This window comes from Pseudochaenichthys georgianus, chromosome 4, assembly GCF_902827115.2.
Source record: "Pseudochaenichthys georgianus chromosome 4, fPseGeo1.2, whole genome shotgun sequence".
Classification (NCBI taxonomy): Eukaryota; Metazoa; Chordata; class Actinopteri; order Perciformes; family Channichthyidae; genus Pseudochaenichthys; species Pseudochaenichthys georgianus.
Window position 1 is genome coordinate 6,429,125 of NC_047506.1, and position 21,582 is coordinate 6,450,706.

A 21,582-nucleotide genomic window follows, 5' to 3' on the forward strand; every position below is an offset into this window, starting at 1 on the left:
TGTAATATTAAAGGGCAGACGATTATTACGATGTATACATCGTAATAATAATCCCAATAGATACAACAGTTTTTAGTCTGGATACTTAGAGTGCATTTTTCTATTTCCAATTGTAATGCAGGGATTCACTTGTAACTGAATATAGCTCCTGTTCTATAATCTTAATCAAAATATATTCCACTGCAGCTGTTATCAGTTTGACAGTAATTATATTGTGCATACTGAGAATGTCATGTTCATTTAACTGATTTTATGTGGGTGTACACCCAGTTTATAGAAACATGATTCTTGGAAAATAACTGGTTTAAAAATGTTACCTCTCTCTCTCATCTATTCCGCTTTCTTGTAAAAGGCATTTCCTCAAAAAGTCCTCAGAAAAGAGATGCTAAACAGTATGATGTATAAGAGTAACTTTGAAATCCCTTCTAGTGCTATAACATTCAGTAAGAAAACGACTTGGATTCAGCCATGTCTACATCTAAAATCCTGAATCTCCTTTAATACATTTTTTTTGTATCAACTTTAACAACTAAATTAAACATCCAGTGTAAAAACAGGACAAACTACCAAGCCAGACTGCCCAGTTTCCCTCTTAATCTTTTATTTCATTACATTTTATCACGTTAACTTAATGGCTTATTTCTGCTCCTTCCAATCAGTCAGCAGCTAAGCATGACAGACAGATCTCATAGCGCCCCCCTGTGGCCGCCTACAGCCGTGTAATCCATCCCAGCAGCTGCTTAGGGAGTCTGCTCCACCCGATGTGGTCCAGAGGCTGTTTGTGGGGTGAACCAGAACCTGAGCAAAGCAGCACTATATTATTTTAATCAATATATCTCCACAAATACATATTTACATAGACAGATGACTTCATATATTCTCCAGAAAGATCAAGTTTGGCGTTGTCTACCGTAAACCCGTACAAAAAAAGATCCTGCAGTCACACATCCCCAAATGAATCAAGTCCTCAAGTCACATCAATGTGTACAAATGATTAGGCCAAAGACGTAAATGTATCACATATAATCATCACATTTAAAATCAAATTAATTGGTCGATGGATTAATTCATAATTGTTGGACCAATGCATAGAGAGAACAACAGTGTGAGAAGTAATTTGAAGTGAGAAGCTGTAACACACACACAGTCTGGCCCATGTCATTCATTAGGGTTTCCTATGACAGATAAACAGAAACTGTATGAGAAAGTGAGGTAAAAACCCAGGCTAAAAAGGACTCCCTTGTGGTCCGGAGATGCAGGGTTTGGGCTGCCTTGGCACGTGTTGCCGTCCACAGAGAGTCTCTCCAGCTTTCTTGGAGCTCACCAGATTGAGCCCGGTGACTGGTGATGATGCGGCCCCTCCGTGTTCCTCCTCACAGGGAGGGATCCCACCGCAGTCACAGGGTACGACACGCCCGACGACTGTCAGAGCCCTAAGGTCAAAGCTCGTCCTTCTCCATCTGCTGGAACGCCTCCAAGTCTTCCCGCCAATCAGCCAGCAGTTCATCCACTGACTGGTTTGAGTCTGTGTCGCCTTCCTCGCTCTTTTCAGAGTCCGTCTCCTCTTTGGGCTGAGTCGAATCCGCAACTGTAGGAGGAGCTCTCTCTTCTGTGGGACTAGCTTCCTTTTCGGCTGGTCCAACTCCCTCTGCGGGACTAGCTTCCTCTGCAGGACTAGCTTCCTCTGCGGGACTAGCTTCCTTTTCGGCTGGTCCAACTCCCTCTGCGGGACTAGCTTCCTCTGCGGGACTAGCTTCCTTTTCGGCTGGTCCAACTCCCTCCTCAGGGCTAGCTTCCTCCATAGGACTAGTGTCTTGATCTACATCACTGACAGCCTCCTGTGATGGCTTAATCTCGTCTAGCGCCAAAGAGTTAATTAGCGATTGACTAATTGGCTCAAAATTGGTGGGCGTTGTTGCCTCAGTTAAGCAGCCTCCCTCAGCAGCTTCCACGTCTGCACCTGAAAAAGAAAGCAGAGGTGTGAGAGACGCACAAAGCCTGTATACTCCTCCTCAGTCAGCCATCTTTACAACATGCCCCCTGTTAGCCATTCTTGGGCAAAAATAGAAGCGTTTTCATCGTGAGGTTGTCAACTGTAACAGCATGATGCTGCCGGTGAGTCATGTTTCCCACGGGATAAAGACTTTCTCACGTAGCTGCACAACCACATTGAGAGTCAACTGTGAAATGACATCTGGCAAAAAATATACTGTGAATTGGGAAAGTTGATATGACACGTTTAAAAACATGTTTTCCCGTATATTTAATTCATGAGTGAATATGTGTTAAGGAACAAGTCTTTTAATTATACTTTACAGTCAAGGGGATAAAGCAATGACAACATGCAATGACTGTTACTTCAAGGCTGTGTAATTTAGGTACAGAAAGGCAAAAGGTATCTGGTCTTTATTGTATTCTGGTGGCTTTATTTGAAAATAAGAACAAGGTTTGTGGCTAATTGTCTGTTTTGGGAAGCAGCTCGTCTGTGAAAGCATGTAGCCAGATCCATATCAGCTCTTATTGTGTTGTTATGGATCCGATCCTGTATAAACAACCCAGGTTACTTGTAAAGATTATGGCCTTTGTTTCGGCTTCCTAGCATTAGTTCTGGAATCTGACCATTTTATAACCCGTTTGACAGGAAACCGCTGGATAATCAAAAGCAATTTTAGGCTCAAATTAAGTAAAGCAGATCAAAAATAAACTGTGAGTCTCACACCAGAAACAGTCATGTAAAATCACTGTTGTAAGGCTTCGGGGGGGGTAATGCTTTCCAGCCTTGTCATGTTCAGCTATTGGTTTCCTCTCGTGATTAACAGACATAAAAGAGCTGCCGTGTCCTCAGCTTTGAAGGGTAAAATCATAAATGACAATACTGTGACTGCACCAAGCTTTTTATATCAAACACAAACCGTATCCTGTGGTTTGAGGGCAGACGGAGAGGAAAGGACGAGGGCAAATGGAGATAAAAGCAAGAGAAAGGATGCAGAAAGAGAATAGCAGGCACAGGAAGAAGGAAGATAATACTTACTGCCCTCGATCTGGCTGCCAGGACGAGGTTTACCTTTGAATATTGTTGCTGCTCATCCAAAGGGGAGAGGGTTATGAAAGAAGAAAAGAAAGAGAGGAGAGGAGAGGCACCGTTACAGACCACCACAGGGAATTGGCAAATGAGGTAAGAATAAAAGAATGAGGATGCAATATTGATAAGGGTGTAAAACTCCTAACCACCCACTGTTATAATCCACAGCTTAGGCATGAGTCACGCTCTCCGAGACTTCAAATAATGCCTGAATCCCTACATCTCATCTTTATTTCATGAAGCCAGGAACATAATGAGGCTCAGCCAGTGGAGAGAGAGATAACTCCACTGATGTGATCAATCTGGAGTGATGAGTGGAGCAAAGAGGGGAACATTTAGGGAGTCGTGTCACACCTCTGTCTCTGGCTTTGTCGCTCAGCAGCACCTCCACCTCCCGGTACTCCTTCAGCGTCTCCAGCAGGATGTTGCCCTCCTTGTGGAAGAGGAAGAGGAGCGGCAGGGTGACGTCGTCCGTGCTGCGGCCGTCGCCCGCCATCTGAAACAGGGGCGCTGTGTCGCTGCTGCTGCCCTCGTTGTCGTCTGGAAGGAGAGCGAAAGAGCAAAGGGAGATAAGAGAGAGATAGTGGGGCTGAAGGAAATAGTTGATTTCGAAATTGAAAATGAACTTACAACAACTTTTATATAAGGGACAGTTTCATCGCAACAACATCCATAACATTCATCTGTTTGCAACTTATATATCAATATTCCAATTACTTGTATATTGAATATTCTGCACTATTTCTATTATATCTACTTTCACTATTTTATTGTGTTACACTGTTGGAGTAGCCTGGGACCTAAGATTGTCATCGTCATAACTACACCGTCTGTAGCTATGTACATATGACAATAAAAGCCTTGAATCCTTGAATTGAATATTGTTAATTGAAGCCCTTTAAAACAAGGTAGGCTAATGTATTTAAGAAATGTATGTTGTTGTGTTTCTTTAAATTCATCAACAGCAAATGCTCAGACATGAACAAAGGAAAGGAAAATCCAGAATGTGTGACTGTAAAAAGTGCCTGCCTTTTCCTACCTGCCTCTGCACTCATTGCCCGATACTCTAGTCTTTCAAAATATGCTAGCTTGACATCCGTGAGCATAGTTGCCATGTTTGTTGTTTACATCCATCATGATATGTTTACGTTTAATGGGAGTGGCTTTAGAGGGAGGCCTGAAGAGACGGGCTAGATTTTGCAACATTTGGCACTAGTGATGTTAGCTACTTTAACTGTAAGAGTCAGCTGTTGTTTTTGATTGGATGATTTTCTATAACGCTTCTTGGCTTCTCCAATGTTACTGATCTTTAGCACTAAAAACATATTTTTCTTTGACTAGTTTCTGACATTTTCTAAATTAAACAATTCATCTATTCATTAATACACTGTTTATATATATGTGGTATAAAGGGATTCACACAGCTGTTTATAAAAGGTCCTATATAGAAGCAGTGTGCTTTATTATTAAGTCCTCATGTATTGTGCAGGCCCCTAATCGACTGTCTGTCTTCAAGGTAATCTATTTATGGAGCTCTAATCTAGTCACTGCGCAGTCATCTTCCGCCGTTAGCCCCTCACACTCACCGATGACGATGCCTCCGATGGCGCCGGCCTTCTGGATGTGTCGGGCCTTCTCTGCGAACATGCACTGGCCCCTCTGAAGCAGGGCGATGTGGCCCCGCACGTACTCGGGGTTGGTGATCTCGCTGCAGCCGCTGTAGGGTTCTGCCACCGTCACAAAACCTCGTAACTGGGGAAGAGACGGGAGGAGGAATTATTGCAAATAATAATGAAACAAGTTTTCAAATAAGGTGCTGCAGTTGTCCACGTGTTCTCCTCTGGTGCTGAAACCATGTGCACTTGAATCAGGAGGATATTGTAGGAGAGGAAGAGCCCTCGTACAAACGCCAGGAAAGAAGTGACAGGCTCTCGTAGGGAAAACAAACAGGAGGACTGAATGCCCGCTCAAAGCCTGGCAGCTTGGCAAAGCGACTCAAACTACTCACTCCTGTGGCACTTTTGGACAGGTCGATGCCAAACTGCGCTGGGCCGGCGGTCAGCACCACCCTGCCAAAGAACGGATCTGAGACGATCTGAATGGCTCGGGGTGGCAGCTGCTCCTTCTGCTGCTGGCTGGACAGCTCCATCATCTCCTGCATGAAGCGCACGCCGTCCTCTGCCGCTACCGCACTGACCGCCTGGGAGCGGAGAGGAAGAAGAGAGAGGGTTTAAAAAAACAATGCTGTGGAGTTTAAATAACTACTTGTACATGCATGTACTGTTTCTGCAAACGTGTTTTAAAAAGTAAAGTTTTAGCGAAAATAAATGAATTTGAGCATTTACAATTAATCAAGATGTTTTGGATTCTCCGTTTAGCGTGGAGGCCTGCTTTCTTTACAAATCCAAGGTAACAAAGGGTAAATCATTGAAATACAATTGTGGGTGAAATATTCCTTTAAAAACAATATGCACTTAATTGCTCTTTTTGACAAACAACTATTGACATTTTGAAAATGTGTTTTTTCTTCATATTAGAGATAGCATTGTATGTTTTTAGAGGTATCTTGCTGTACATTCGTATGTATATACTGGTGAAGAAACATTACTCCCCTTTATTCTCTCAAGGATTTTATTTTATTGCCATGTGCACATTAGCTACAGTGTAGATATGGCAATTCAAAAGTTAAGTCACAGACTCCTCCAACAGTGCAACATGCAGTAGGACATAGAACAAATTAAAAAAAATAGTATAATATCTAATACAAAACTGCCACGAGCATACGATTAATAGACTTAATAGATTATTTCATGCCTTGGATTCAGTGTCTTTTAATCAGCCACTAAATAGGATATGTAGAAGTGTCCCCTTGTTGATAGGCAGCGTACCTGTGTAGCATGCTGCACCAGCTGCACCCTGCCATCTTTCAGGTGGATGAGAGTGACGCCCATCCTCCTCAGCAGCTCCAGGTGCTCAGGGTTGTTTGCCATGAAGTCCTGCGCCCTGAGGGGAGGCCGGCCCATTCCAGGCTCCCTGACAGGAGGGAAAGGAGCCAGAAGGTAATAACATGGAAGAGATACAGCATTACAGAAAGCAGATAACAAGGGCAGGCACAGTGTGTTTGCATACCTGTAAGGAGCAGCACGGGGGCAGCTCTTATCCACAGCCGTACGGATTGGTTCCCTCAGGTGACGAGGGTATGCGGGGTCAGGAAACAGGAGGCGAGTGTTAGGGCACGTCCATTCGAAGTTAGAGTCGTCCATCTCCTCCTCTGACTGCAGTACGAGTATAATACAGATTCTGTTAGGGACTGATACAGGCTTTCATTTAAAGGTCCCCTATTATACTGTTTGTCATTACTTTATTATAGGTCTCAGATAAATACAAAACATGTGTTTGGCTCCAAACACCAAACAGATCATTGCAGCATTACCCATAATCCAGTGTGAGAAAAAGTTTTTAGAGAGTACTTGTCCATGGACAAGTGAGTTTGGCAATTTACTTGTCCGAATACATTTTTCACTTCTCCAGAATGGACAAAAATTGTGGCCACTGGAATCTTCTTCTTCGTCATCGTATTTTACATTTTCCCACGTTTTTTACGACACCGCTAACGTAAGTGAGCGGTAAGATTTTACTGCATCACACATGGGGTTGGGCATCGTTTGGATTTTAACGATTCCGGTTCTGCTTTTCGATTCCGGTTATTTTCGGTTCTCGATTTGAACCCTCTCTTTGAGAGGTTAAAAATAAGTCCCATAGAGAAAAATATATTTATGAAAACATTAAGTCAAATCTGTATTCCTATTTAAAAATCACTTCATAGTGTTTAATTTCTTACGGTTATTGAATACAATAATATAAAAAAATAATCTCTGCATTGTTTAGTTAGTTGTGGTGCAGTTTTAGAATGTACAATTGGCCCAGTGTCCTCTGATGTTACACTGCAACCTGCCTGTGAGACAGAGTCCAACCACACATGTCCAACACATAGGCCTAATAATAATAATAATAATACATTATTATTATCTCAAAAAGAGAGATGCTAACAAATAATCTAGGAAATGTAACCACTTGGATAAAACCGGAGGTGACAAGTCTCGGTGTCATCCTGGACTCAGATTTGAACTTCAACGCCCATTTAAACAAAGTGACCAAAATAGCTTTCTTTCATCTCAGAAACATATAGCGAAGGTAAGACCATTCATAAATCACAATGATGCAGAGAAGATAATTCTTGCTTTTATATCTAGCCGAAGACTACTGCAATGCACTATTCACTGGTCTCCCCAAGAAAGCTATTGGAAGACTCCAGCTCATTCACTCTGCAGCTAGACTACTGACGAATACCAAAAGGAGGGAACACATTAGTCCTGTCTTAGCTACTCTACAATGGCTTCCTGTAACTTTTAGAATTGATTTGAAGGTGCTTCTCCTCACATACAAAGCTCTAAATGGACAAGGACCCAGCTACATTGCTGACTCTCTAATGAACTACACACCTGCCAGAACACTGCGATCATCAGATGCAGGTCCATTAGAGGTCACCAGAAAGAGTCATAAGAAGATCGGTGATGCAGCCTTTGTAAACTACGCCCCAAAACTGTGGAACATGTTACCCAACAATATTAGGGAAGCCAATACATTAGGCATTTTTAAAAGGCTTAATCTCTTTACCAAAGCATTTTACTGATTTTACACTATTATACTGCACTATTCTCTGGGATTGACATTGCACTATTTCTCTGTTTTATTCCCCATGTTTTTATTTTTTATTATTTTATCCCACTTTATGCTTTGCTCTTGCTGCTTGTTTTACACTGAGTTTATGTCTTGTTTTTTACTGATGTAAAGCACATTGAACTGCAATCCCCTGTATGAAAGGTGCTATACAAATAAAGTTATTATTATTATTATATTTATAGCCTATAGGCCTAGCGCTTTTCAACAACTCAAAGATGCTTGCACGCTTACACATGTCCTGCAATACACATGCTGCAGCTGCCCAGCTACTCACTGTTTGTAAAAGTTAATAAATAGTATTTTCATTTCAATAATGTACTTTCTATACCCTGCTTCATAAACAATACTGACATCCCTGTGCTCCTCCGAGTCTGGGGGTCCGGGGATGTGAGGACAGCGCGAGGACACAGACAGGGAGGCTGCTTCACTTCATAAAGGAAATGGCGGTCAATATTAACAACACAGGAGCTAAAACGCTTAATAACCTTCATTACGTACAAAGAACATAAGAAAGTTTGACAAAGATGAGGCTGTTAAACGGGCAGCGGATCCGCTGTGTGTAGAAAGAGAGGGAGAGAGACGCTGAGCTGCACCGTGCAGCGATCAGCTGATATGGAGCATAGAGAGAGAAAGAGAGCTACGGTCCGCGGGGCTCGGCCTCGCCTCCTGTCCTCACAACTCTTATTAATCCCGGGACCGGACAATTGTTATTTGTTCCTACTCGGAACCGAGTTTTGCGTCCCAACCCGGCCACTGTGCTACACTTCCCGCCCGCCCCCGTCTAACTGTACAGAAAGCGGCGAGATGAATTTCCGACATGCAGAACCGAAACTAACATTTCTAAGCGAACAATGGCGGACACGGACAATTTGAGAATGAGTTCTGCCTTTTGTAAACTGAATGCATCAATAATTTGTCAATAGATCGGGGCGAAAAACGTCACTTGTCCTCCGGACAAGTCAATTGAAAGATCTACTTGTCCGATATTGTAAATAACACGTCCCGGACGGTGGGACGTGTACTTTTTCGCACACTGTAATCCCCTCTGTTTCAGCCCTGTTTCAAAAGTGCTGATTCTCTGTCTGTCACTGTAGATGAAAGTAAGGAGCCCCTCCCCACGCCCCTCTGAGAGAGATTTGGTTACAAAGAACACAAAGGTGCTCTAGGAGGAGATTCAGGTGATAAGGGGGGGGGGGGTTACCTTGGCTGGTGATTGGCTAATGGTTACACAAGCCAACAAATCGTTATGACATCATAAAGTGGCCAAAATCTGATCAGCTCATTTTCAGACAGGTTTTTATAGAAATGGATCAGGACAAAAAGAGAGGGGGTCTTGAAACTTCCAGAGTCTCTTTCCACAGAGGGGACACATGTTGATGTAGAAAAGACATGAAAAAGTGGATTTTGCATAATAGGTGACCTTTAAAGTCATGTTTTAATTGTTACTGTATGGAGTACCGTTCTGTTTGAGGGAATAGACTGCGAGTGAGGCGTCGTGGAGAGTGACAGGGGCAGGAGGTGAGCCTCGGTTGTGAAGATGTAGTCCTCGATATCAAACGGTAAATCCTCATCATCAGCAAACAGCAGGAAGAGGTATTTAAACATCTCAGCAAGGAAGAACGAGTCCATCCTGATACAAGGGAAGAGGTGAGAGGTTATAACTGATCAGATAATCATGTAGGGCGTTCAGAGTAGAGCCAGACTTACTATGTGTTCACCTTATCTGCGCTGTTTTCTCTATGTGGTACATTCATGTTTTGTTGGTCACATTTCGATATGTATTTGACTTGTTAATTCATGTATTTTTAAGCATCTTTCAAATTATTATATTATCATTTTATTAATTTATAATACTGATTGCAGATATTTACTCTAATATTAAAATATTCCTAATAAATAATTGTAACATGTTTGAATTGCTTTTATTGTTAAAATAACCTGCTTTAGCGCCCGCTTTTTTTTTACATAACTCTTTAAATAAACACATTTGATCATTTCAAAGACCGTGGCATATGTGTGTTTGATTAAACACAAGTACTAGCCATTATGTATTATCAATTATGTATTTCAAATCTGAAATATTAACATCATTAATTCAATATGAATCCAGCTCAGTTATAGTTTAATGAAATCTCACTGTTAAACCCTCCATTGCCTCACTTGCTGTGGCTTATACAATGTGTTACATAATCTCATGTCATAAATCTCACAAACGCTTTATTCTTTATGTCCTCACCTGTCCTCGTGACTCCCAGTGCGCACGTCCTTCATGGCAGCGAAGCCGCAGGGAACACGAGCAAAGCGGTTGAGGTTGTCCAGGATGGTGCGACCGGCCTCCAGGTAGTAAGGGTCTCCTGTGGCCTGGGAGTAAAGAAGAACGTTCAGAACAAAGACTGTACTGTATATAAAAATAACAGAGGACAGAACATCAACGTTAGAGAAGTCTCCAGTGAGCCCTGATCAGACGCGAAGATTTTCCTTCATACATATTTTACAAGACACCAGAAGGCCAAAGGCAAAGTATTGAATAATGCTCATTAACTGCAGACATGGAGGTAGTGTGTCTGAAACTGTGTAATGAGTCTTTTCATAATTGCAAGTTAATGTAATTGAGCTAAATCTGGTGCCTGATGATAGGCTCTCCTGCATTATGAAAGGCTTCTGTGATAAATTACCTTGTAAAGGAAATAGGTGCTCTCTGCAAACTCGGGCCTCAGGGGATGTTGGGCCCAGTGAACCCTGAAATCAGTCGTGAAGGCCTGGGGAGAGACGGAGAAGGACAAAGGGGTCAGCTCAGCATCCAAAGCATCCTAATAAGAACAGACAGACGAAGCTAAAAAGCAGCCGCGTCGTGTGAAACGCAAGCTGGTTCTCTTCCAAACAGTGACAGTTGGAGACACACACAAGCCATATGGGGTTACTAATACTCCACGGTCAAACTAAAAGACACCGAGTGACTTTTTTGTGGAGCTGTTTATACCTATTTTCATGTTGGTTACACAAAGACAGATTACCTCGGGGAGGAAGTTGTGTTTCTTTGTGACTTGATACAGCATCTCGTGTGTCTCGATGGCAGGACGGATATCTCCCTTCAACACCTGCAGAATGAAAACAATGATTACTGAAATGGCACAACAAGCCTACATAAGAAGAGTAACAGCTTCGATATCTATGATCCAGTCTGACCTGCAGTCCAGGGAAGAAGGCCAGCAGAGAGTCCATCCAGGTGCGAGCGGGGAGCAGAGGTTTGTGGATGTGAACGTCCAGCAGCAGCGGGGGCTGGCTGATGTACTTCATGATAGATGCATAGTGCTAAATGAGGCATACAAAGCAGTGCTCGGTGATATGCACAAAAATAACTTGTTGCAATTATTTTTTACTGGTATTGCAATTGGGATATGTTTCACGATATTAGAGGTAGTTATCATTTCGCATCTTTATCATTGATAAATATTTGATAGAGATCATAAAATAAATAAATCATGGTGGGATATTTTAATATGGGTACTAGTCAAGAATATTCATTCATTTGTTAACCTATAACATATATACTGCTTCTTTCGTTTTGATTATTGCACTAGTCCATATTGAAATTTTGATTAATGATGCGGCCTCAGAGGAAAAGTATTTAATTTAATTTTGGTGCTGGAAACGAAAAACGAAATCCTGAAATGCACAATTTGAAAAGTGTAGCGCCGCTTTTTGTCAGAGAGGCCACGTTGAGATGCTATTATGCAATAAGAGGCATCAAATTACTGTGTGTGTGTGTGTGTGTGTGTGTGTGTGTGTGTGTGTGTGTGTGTGTGTGTGTGTGTGTGTGTGTGTGTGTGTGTGTGTGTGTGTGTGTGTGTGTGTGTGTGTGTGTGTGTGTGTGTGTGTGTGTGTGTGTGTGTGTGTGTGTGTGTGTGTGTGTGTGTGTGTGTGTGTGTGTGTGTGTGTGTCCTCACAATATTGAACCGCTGCAGAAACTGGTCATCTCCCAAGAGGACGTAAGCCTTTAGCAGGTATTCATAGTAAGAGTCGATTCCCGCTCCTACTCCGCTGTCTGGGGACACACAACCATACATCACTTTAAAAGACATATCGGATGTTTTCTATTTTTACCCGTCAACCCAATCCCCTCTCACCCAGACAGAAAGATACACTTCTACCTAATACACACTTCCCATGTCCTTGTTTACATCTACCTATGAACAACTCGCCCCTCAGGTCCCCTCCCCTCTCCCCTCAGGTCCCCTCTCCCCTTCACTCACCCCTGCGGACCCACTCTCCGGAGTGGATGTTGATGGTTGTTCCCACCAGGTTGCTGTTTCTCTGTCTCTTCTCCCACAGAAAGTCCATAGCTCTCCGGGCATGAGCCTGTGAGGAAGGGAGCATTATTGATTTTTAAAAAGTGAAAAAATCTATCCGCAGTCGCTGTCTGCTGTGAGAAAGACTATGGTGATTGGCTCTGTGCTTGATCAGCAGTCTGCCGCTGCCAGGATGTGAACCAGTAACAGGCTCTCATACCATTGCACAGGGTAAAATATCTAACACTGTTTCATAATACCTCCGCAGATACAGGTTCCCTACCCATCATTATCAATGATCATTTAACGATTTAAATGTACAGTACCAGTCAAAAGTTTGGACACACCTTCTCATTCAATGGTTTTTGTTTATTTAAAAATGTTTCTACTTTGGAGATGAATACTGAAGACATCAAAACTATGAAAGAACACATATGGAATTATCTAGTAAACAAAAAACTGTTCCAGAAAACGATTTTTTTTTTTAGATTCTTCAAAGTAGCCCCCTTTTGTCTCGATGACAGCTTTGCACACTCTTGGCTTCTCTCAGTCAGCTTCATGAGGTCGTCGCCTTGAATGGTTTTCAATGAACACGTGTGCCTCGTCAAGAGTCAATTTGTGGACTGACTTGCCTTCTTAATGTGTTTGAGACCATCAGTTGTGTGCAGAGGCAGTGGATAGCCCTATTTGACTACTGTTGTAATCCATATTACAGCAAGAACCACTCAACTCCGTAAAGAGAAACGACCGTCCATCATTACTGTTAAGAAATGAAGGCCGGTCGATCCGGAAAATGTCAAGAACTTTGAATGAATCCAAAAGTGCAGTCGCAGAAACCATCGAACGCTATGATGAAACTGGCTCTCATGAGGACCCCCCGGGAAAGGAAGAGCAAGAGACACCTCTGCTGCCGAGGATAAACACATCAGAGTTACCTCAGATTAGAGCCCACATAAATGATCACAGAGCTCAAGTAGCAGACTATCTCAACATCCACTGTTCAGAGGAGACTGCGTGAATCAGGCCTTCATGGTCCAATCGCTGCAAAGAAGCCACTACTGAGGGTGAACAACAAGAAGAAGAGAATTGTTCTGGCCAAGAAACCCAAGGATTGGACATCAGACCAGTGGAAATCTGTACTTTGGTCTGATGGAGTGCAAATTGAGGTTTTTTTTGTTCCAACCTCAGTGTCTTTGTGAGACGCAGAGAGGGTGAGGGGACGGTTTCTGCATGAGTGGTTCCCGCCGTGAAGCATGGAGGAGGAAGTGTGTTGGTGTGGGGGGGGTGATTTATTCAGAATTCAAGGCACCAGCATGGCGACCACAGCATTCTGCAGCGCCATGCCATCCCATCTGGTTTGCTCTTACTGGGAAGACAATGACCTCAAACACACCTCCAGGCTATGTGAGGGCTATTTGACGAAGAAGGAAAGTGATGGAGTGCTGCGTCAGAGGACCTGGCCTCCTCAATCACCTGACCTCAACCCAATTGAGATGGTTTGGGATCAGTTGGACCGCAGAGTGAAGGAAAAGCAGCCAGCAAGTGCTCAGCTCCTCTGGGAAGTCCTTCAAGGCGGTTGGAAAACCATTCCAGGTGACGACCTCATGAAGCTGACTAACACTTTTTTGTATACTAGATAATTCCATGTGTTCTTTTATAGTTTAGATGTATTCAGTATTAATCTACAATCTAGAAAATAATTAAAATAAATAAAAACCTTTGAATGAGAAGTTGTATCCAAACTTTTGACTCGTACTGTAAGCCGACAAAATGTAGCTAAACAAGTTAGACGTGTTTTTAAAACATTGTCAATGATAGGCAATATGTCAACGATTCTCCATAAGAATGACATCGCAGTAGATCCACAAGCTTAGTTTTGTCTGTTCTAATAGTTTTGTTGATATGTATTTAGCTGAGTTGATAACGTTTAAGTCATTATTCCAAATAACAATTTTTGGTAACACTTTATATTAAGGAACACACATTCACCATCAACTAGTTGTTAATTAACATGCATATTAATAATAATAATAATAATAATAATAATAATAATAATGGGTTCCATTTATAAAGCACTTCATATTTGAATTCAAATCCCGAAGTGCTACAAGTAGTGAGCATGAACAGTATAAATAAACATTACACAACACGGTAGAATTAATAAAAAAGCAATAAAAAAAAAAAAGGGTGATAAAAAGGTCTAGGCAAAGGCTCTTTTGAAGAGATGGGTTTAAATATTAGCAGTATATTGGCTCTTTATTAGTCATTATAAAACACTAATTAATTCCTTATTCTACATGACCATATTCGACAAGTAATAAGCCATTAGTTGAGAGTTTTTCCTCAATAACCCTCTAATTAGTGCGTATTTATTGCAAGTAAGGAAGTTGTTGTACATGAGTTTTGGTATTAATATGCGCTGCTCAATATGAGCCTAATAAGACAGTAGTAGCACAAGAATAGTAATTCTCCCATAATAACACTTAACAAATATGATCTATTCTTATGTAACAAGACATCTAGACAACTATAAGTGTTAACTCTGTCCCCAGAGTCAGAACTAAACATGGTAAAGCAGCGTTTAGTTATTATGCTCCAAATATCTGGAACAAACTCCCAGAAACCTGCAGGTCCGCTGCAACTCTGACTACTTTTAAATCCAGGCTGAAGACTTTTCTTTTTGTCGCTGCTTTTAATTGAACTATTCACATCTTAAACTGGACTGTAACTTTTATCCATGTACTTTTTCTTTTAATGTTTATTTTATTAGCTTTTCTTTTTAATGACTGATTTTAAATGCCATTTTCTTAATGTCTTTCATTTTTTGTAAAGCACTTTGAATTGCCTTGTGTTGAAAAGTGCTATATAAATAAACTTGCCTTGCCTTGCCTTAATTAAGTCTAAATAACTCAAAATTAGGTATTTCTATCCAAGAATATGTTCCCTATTCTAAAGTGAAGTCTTGTTCATAACCGATAAGCTAGTAGTTTGACTCTAATTAGGTATTTATATCTAAGAATAGTATGGAGGCTAAAATATATCGCCCCTCATAAATAATACTTTATTTGGCAGTATACCTCTGTTCACACTGGTGACAAATGACATCATGACTGTTGGGAAATAGTTTTGTTCAAATATGTGGTCAAATAAAAAAAATGAACACTTTTGACATCTGCATTTAAAAGCAGTGCTATTTACATGATAAATCACAACATGATCATATAGCTGTAATAGCAAGATATTTTAATGTAGTTGTTGATTTGATACCTCAAAGACAGGATCCCCAGTGAATCGACTTAAGGCGGCAAACTCCAGGATGAGGGTTCCAGCGCACGCAGTGCAGGTGTCTGTTTCTGTGCCTGTTCTCGTCTCAGGACCCCTGACACCGTGTCTCAAGTTCACCTGTCAAGCAGAAGAAAGACCATCAAACTATCTGTTGTAAGCATACTTGCCAACCTCGAGACCTCAGAAATCGGGAGCATTTCAAAACCACCGCGGGGGAGGGGGGTTGTTAGAGGATCGCCGGAGCTGTATTAGATTAACATCGACACATGCTTATTGTAGTTGTAAGAAGTGCACTGTCTTGCAGCCTGTAGCACCATCCTTGACGGAGCATGTGTGTGGGCTGGACCTGTAGTTTTCAGGAAAGGAGTGAGCAGAGGGTATTGTTGTCGATTCTTGTTCTGTTTTCTGTGACTATCAGCTCACCCTCTCAGACTTTCAGTTGCGCGCGCTACTAAAGAGACGTGCTACCACGGAAACCAAACAATGGTGTAGCTGTATTAAAGTCTGAGTGCAAACAGTCCTGAGTAAATCTGATTTTGTCAGAAATCGGGAGAAATGCAGGAGAAATATGACCCCGGGAGGAAACCGGGAGAGGGCAATGACATCGGGAGTCTCCCGCGAAAATCGGGAGGGTTGGCAAGTATGGTTGTAAGAGTCGCATTTGTTCTGCAAGAAATATTTGCATGATCACTAGCCAGACAAGAAATGTTCCAAAGCTGCCAGCAGAGAAGTGGAACACAAAATGTTAATGATGTGGTCATGAGCTGAGAGGTTATTAGTGTCATTTTAAAATGTTGCAAGCCAGGAAAAGTTGTTCTAACATCTTAAAGGTCCCATGTCATGGCCATTTCTAATGATCATAATTCCATTGTTGAGGTCTACTAGAATAGATTTACATTGTTCAATGTTCCAAACTCACATTGGTTTCTCATACAGCATCTCTGTGTATTCACTCTCTGTCCTACACGCCTTGTTGGAGCTCCTGCCCCCCCTCCCTATGAGCCCACTGTGCTCGGATTGGTCAGCTCGCCCACTCTGTTCTGATGAGTCCACCACCGTTACAGCGGAACATCAGTGATTATGTGTTACAATAATTACAAAAAAATGTGTAAAGCACCTTGAATTGCCTTGTGTTGAAAGGTGCTATATAAATAAACTTGCCTTGCCTTACAATGGCGTTTGTTAGCAACCATAAAAGGACACCAGTAATGACAAACAGATGAGAATGTTGCTGAGAAAAGATAAGGCTGAGTGAGTGTGTGTGTGAGGAGCTCCGCAGACTGGGGTCATTTGGACCAATCCGCGGAGCTATTACGTCACTATGACCATTACGTCACTATACTGTGGGGCGGTTGTGAGGCGGTTTTGGCGCAGTGGTTAGAGCGTTGGTCATCAGATCAAGGGGCGTTGGTGAACTCCAGTTCGAATCCCGCCTCGGCCGCCACTGCATCAGGCCGTTGTGTCCTTGGGCAAGACACTTTACCTGCATTTGCTCCTGTGGGTAATGTCCGCAGTAATGACTCTTACATGTCTAATATGTGTAATGTGTACTTGTAAAGCGCTTTGAGCACCTGTAAAAGCGCTCTAATAAAAAATGTAATGCATTATTATTATTATAATCGGGAAGAAAGAAAAAAAAAGAAAAATGTCCAACGAGGCGTTCTGGGGCAGCATAGACAGGTCTTCTCTGTGTTAGAGTGTTACTCGCTACAGGGTGTACTTTGAGGGTTTGTGACTCTGCAGACCGTTTACATGCAGAAAAAGCTACATAACACAAGGGGACGGGTGATAACCGGAAAAGCATGTCATGGGACCTTTAAGTGTTTTTATGTGCTGAACACAATGTTCACTGACTTCTCTCACTGCAACTGAGTGGGTTCACCTAATCTAGAGTAGCTACATTTATTTACAATAAAGCATATTCACAAGTGGAATAATAGAACTACAAAAAACAACTATGTGTAACATTCTTGTTAATTATCCCCACATTAGACAGACTACAGTGCGTGTAGGTTTGTTTCCGAGCTTGATTTGGGTTGGATTCTGTATTGTGTGCAGTGGTCTCACCCTGGGATAAGGCAAGCCGCTGCTGGTGTTGAAGGCCGGCAGCAGGCGGTGGCCCAGGTCTTTGGCCATATGCAGGAGCTCATCCTGGTACCACTGCATGTTCTGACCTCCGTCCTTCAGCATCACGGCCATGGAGTGCCCTCCCAACAAGCCTCTGAACAGAGACACGACCAAGAGCCACATTAAGAATCAAGTACATCATATATAATACGATTACAGAGGGAAACTGTTAAAGAACGATGGACACCATTGGTGGAGGTAACTAATAGGGGGGAACTGGGATTAATAATGGAAGGATTATAAAGGCTGCATTACAAATGACTGTGTGACACCACAAAATAATATAATATGGCTTCTTTCAAATTAGGAATTATTATTTTTGAAATATTCTGGTACATGGATATTTTTCCTAAGTATATTGGACTGTATTATTGTAATTGTAGGATGACCTTATATATAACCCATCTTTTATTTTATTTTTGTTATACCTGTGTTATTTACATTCTCAGTGTTAATATTTATTTGATTTCTATACGTTTTGTTTTTCATATTCTCATGTTGAATTTCTTGGATTTGAGACCTCCTACATGTTGTGACCCCTTGTTAAAGAAACTGTTCATCTACATTGGAGTACTAAAGGATGTAAAGGGGAATGTGAGAAAATAACTTATAAAGAATAAGTTTGAATAAAATAAAATAAATAAAAAAGAATGACATCATAAGAGCTATTTGTTAAGCATTGACATGTGTTGATAGTCTGATCCAATCTCACCCAAGCACTCGTATGTTGGTTTCAAAAACCGACACCACAATGTCGTTGTCCAGCCTCACATCTTTCAGCACTCTTCTCACTGCCGCCTCGAACTCTGTCGTCTTGTTCAAAAGCTGTCAATCAGAAAAAAACATTACTATAAAATCAGGTTTAAGTACAAGGCATTTCATAGTTTAAAAGTGGAGTGAAAGACTCAAGATGGTCTTAAAACAACTGCCCTTAATAATACTAAATGAATGGCTTTGTTAATTTTGGATGTCAGCACAAGGCTCTGAATAAATAGTTTATTTCTCTTTTCAAGACTTCATTGTGGTCTGCAGTTCAGTATTTTTTGTCTTGCAATTGTATAGCCAAATCCATACATTTCTCCAATTTCATAAATACTTTCACAGTATTCTGTCCTTTTCAAATAAATAATGACTGCAAGACAACAACACATGGAAAATACCCACCACTAGAGTATCCAGAGTGTCTATGAGCGTCAGAGAGAACCTGTCGGAGAGAGACAAATATATTTACCAAGGGAGTTGATTTTGAATCACAATAATGAATGCATTTAGAATGAATGTAAAAGTAATGTAATATACAATTATAAGTACAGACTTCCACCTCTGCCAGGAGCTCAACCAGGTGTGGTTATGTGTGTGTGTGCTGACTCATGTCATAATTGCTCTGTTATTGCATTAGATCTTAAGGAACAGCGCGTTACTCACTTTCCTAAAGCGTCGTCCACGTCACCTCGACTGGGTTCAAGCCCACGCACTCTTCCTCTGCACGTTAGTGGCATCAGCTCATCTGCTGGGTACGCGTGGTCCTGAGAAACACAAGGCAAGTTTATTTATATAGCACTTTTCTGTACGCGACAATTCAAAGTGCTTTACAAAACAAATTAAAAAGACAAAACATAATTTAAACACCATGCACCATACATTTGTGTCTTTTCAATAGTAGGCCAGCTCAGTCTGATTGTTGTAAATCCTCCTGTCTTTATCTGTTTTATTGTATTGCTCTGTTGTCTTTATCTGTCTTATTGTATTTCACTGTTGGAGGAGCCTGTGACCTAAGATTTCCATTGTCATAACTTCACTGTAGCTATGCACACATGACAATAAAAGCCATGAAAGTTGAAACCTGATCCTACTTAACGCCTGAAATCAGCCGCTCAGTCTCTCTCCCGTGTCTGTGGCAGCAAGCTGGTTCCCACGTGCTCTCTTCACCAGTTGACGCATTATTTGAGTAAGTTGTGATTATGTTTTATAGTTATTAATAGCTTGTTTAGGCTTACCCGGCTAAAGCAATATTTGATTTGTTTGTAACCAAGTGTTGTAGCTCTTCCTGATGTGTGTTTAGTCTTAAAATCATCATCAACATCACCTTTAACTGTGACAGTCAAGTGCTGTGAAGGAAATAATTAATTAAACCGCTCTCATCGTGGGTCCCCGTACTTTGACTGGTATGACAAGGCAGAGGCACTTTAGGCAACTCTCCAACTAAGTTCAATTACAGTCTAGTTTATACACTGATCTTAAAGCTACATGATACTTGAAAGAAAAATCCAAAAAGCCAGCACGGACTATAAATGATCAAAACTACAAACATCACATCTTATATTACAATAGATATGCTTTACTCTATTACAATTAACTGGTTTGGGCAGGGATGCAAAAGAGAACCGTTCTGATCACTTGATAATCTAATCTGGAAACAAATTGAAATATCAAAGCTGCATGCAACAAAAATACAAACAGCTGTAGGTAGTGGAAATAGATATTTACTTACCATATAATTCTGATAGGCATGGTCAAACATCTCAACCACTTGGTTCCTTTAGGGAGGGGGAAAACACAAACAAAAGTCAGCATTGTTCAATTGTTTTCAGTGTGAAAATGTATTTTTTGCTCATGGGAACTGTCTGATTTCTCTCAACTCACCTCAAGCGGCTTTTCTCCTCTCGTGACATGCTCTCTCCGAGGCTGCATAATGCTCCAAGCAGCATCAATGAGAACAGTACAGCCGGCATTGTGGTAGGCGGCAAGATCGCAGCAATATGCATAAACTACCGCTCTCAGTCAGACCCAGAGCAAATACCTAGTCATAACCACTGCCCTAACCAAACACCCGAAACTAACCAGTGTTATACCTCTGAGATCATTTTAAAGCACGTTTGGCTTTGCCTAAGATATACCACTTAATCATCTACAGGCACAGAAAGCTTCACAGAGTAATGCTAGTAGGTTGCTGAATCTTGGCCACTGACACAGCGTCCTTGTTTATCAGCGAACATCGAAAACAGCAATATTATTCCTATTGTGACTATGTATGAAGTGCACTTAAACTGCAATTAAATAGGAATGTTATTTCAAGTAACCGGATATCGAGGTGTGATTGACAGAGATGTACCAGACATGAGGATTAGTGCAAAGTTGCTGTGCGCAGGTTGGTGAGTTATACCTGCTTATTTCTCCAAAGTGTCAGGTGTGACACGTTGACATAACCACGTTTCATGTAACTCTCACCTAAAGCAAACCGGTTATCCCAAGTTAACCCTGCAATGTAAACATGACAATAATATTATTTCCTAGATGTAGTCTTATAGCAACAGCGATGAAGGAAACAATGCCGTTAACACGACACACCTTATCTAAGACTCACTGTAAACCAAAGAAAGCACAGCACACCAACCCTTATGTTGTTTGTGTTGAAAACCCCACTCGTTTACAACACAATAAATTAATATACAAGTCAAACCAATAACCCATTTGGAAACGACTTGTTCATACCAGTTCCTGTTATCACTCTGGTGTGTCAAACCTTTTTTAGATATTATAAGTTAATGATGTCCTCCTCTTTGACAGTTATCTTCAGGTTATCGTTGTCAGGGTTTAATTAGCCTGTTAGCCTGTTAGCCAGCCGCGCTATAACTAGCCGATCTCGCGATAACGGACAGATCGATAACGCGAGAAAAATCCACAAAAAACGCGTCCATTGTAGAGCAACGCACCTGTGCGATCTGTTTTTTCTGTACCTCTGTTTAAAAGTGTAATAATTCCGCCGTAAGAAGCTGTTACGCCAAGCTAGCTTGTCTAAAAAAACGGATGACGATTAAACGTCAACAACATCCGCTTCCTGGATCTTTGTGGCATGGAATACGCCCTGAGTTTAGTTTTTCAGGCAAACATTCCTCGCAGGCTGAGAAACATATCGCCCCGCCTTCGATGGGATATTGCACTCGTAACTTTAGATTTGACTGTAGTCATTCAACTAAACACATATAACTTTAAAAACAAGATGTGTGTTAGGATTCGAATTTTTTTGTAAGAGGTTTGATAATTTACCTGAAAGTC

The 21,582-nt window shown here is 41.4% G+C and overlaps 1 protein-coding gene across 3 annotated transcripts; it reads right to left on the reverse strand.

Moving 5' to 3' along the window:
• Positions 1-529: 529 nt before the first annotated feature.
• edem3 (ER degradation enhancer, mannosidase alpha-like 3) lies at positions 530-21,380 on the reverse strand. 3 transcript variants are annotated; one of them, XM_034080827.2, is made up of 21 exons: positions 20,170-21,380; positions 20,018-20,063; positions 18,952-19,052; positions 18,691-18,730; positions 18,239-18,351; positions 17,467-17,620; positions 15,382-15,516; positions 12,079-12,184; positions 11,773-11,870; positions 11,012-11,137; positions 10,840-10,923; positions 10,501-10,584; positions 10,062-10,186; positions 9,284-9,455; positions 6,212-6,357; positions 5,971-6,115; positions 5,091-5,282; positions 4,669-4,834; positions 3,437-3,622; positions 3,065-3,079; positions 530-1,960 (listed from the first exon to the last, which is right to left on the reverse strand). In XM_034080827.2, exons 1-21 carry the CDS (start codon positions 20,289-20,291, stop codon positions 1,440-1,442), a joined length of 2,877 nt encoding a protein of 958 aa, XP_033936718.1. In that variant the 5' UTR covers positions 20,292-21,380; the 3' UTR covers positions 530-1,439. The 3 variants fall into 3 exon arrangements, with proteins under 3 accessions (XP_033936718.1, XP_033936717.1, XP_033936719.1); XM_034080826.2 differs by having other exon boundaries at positions 3,032-3,079; XM_034080828.2 differs by lacking the exon at positions 3,065-3,079 and having other exon boundaries at positions 20,170-20,287.
• Positions 21,381-21,582: the final 202 nt, after the last annotated feature.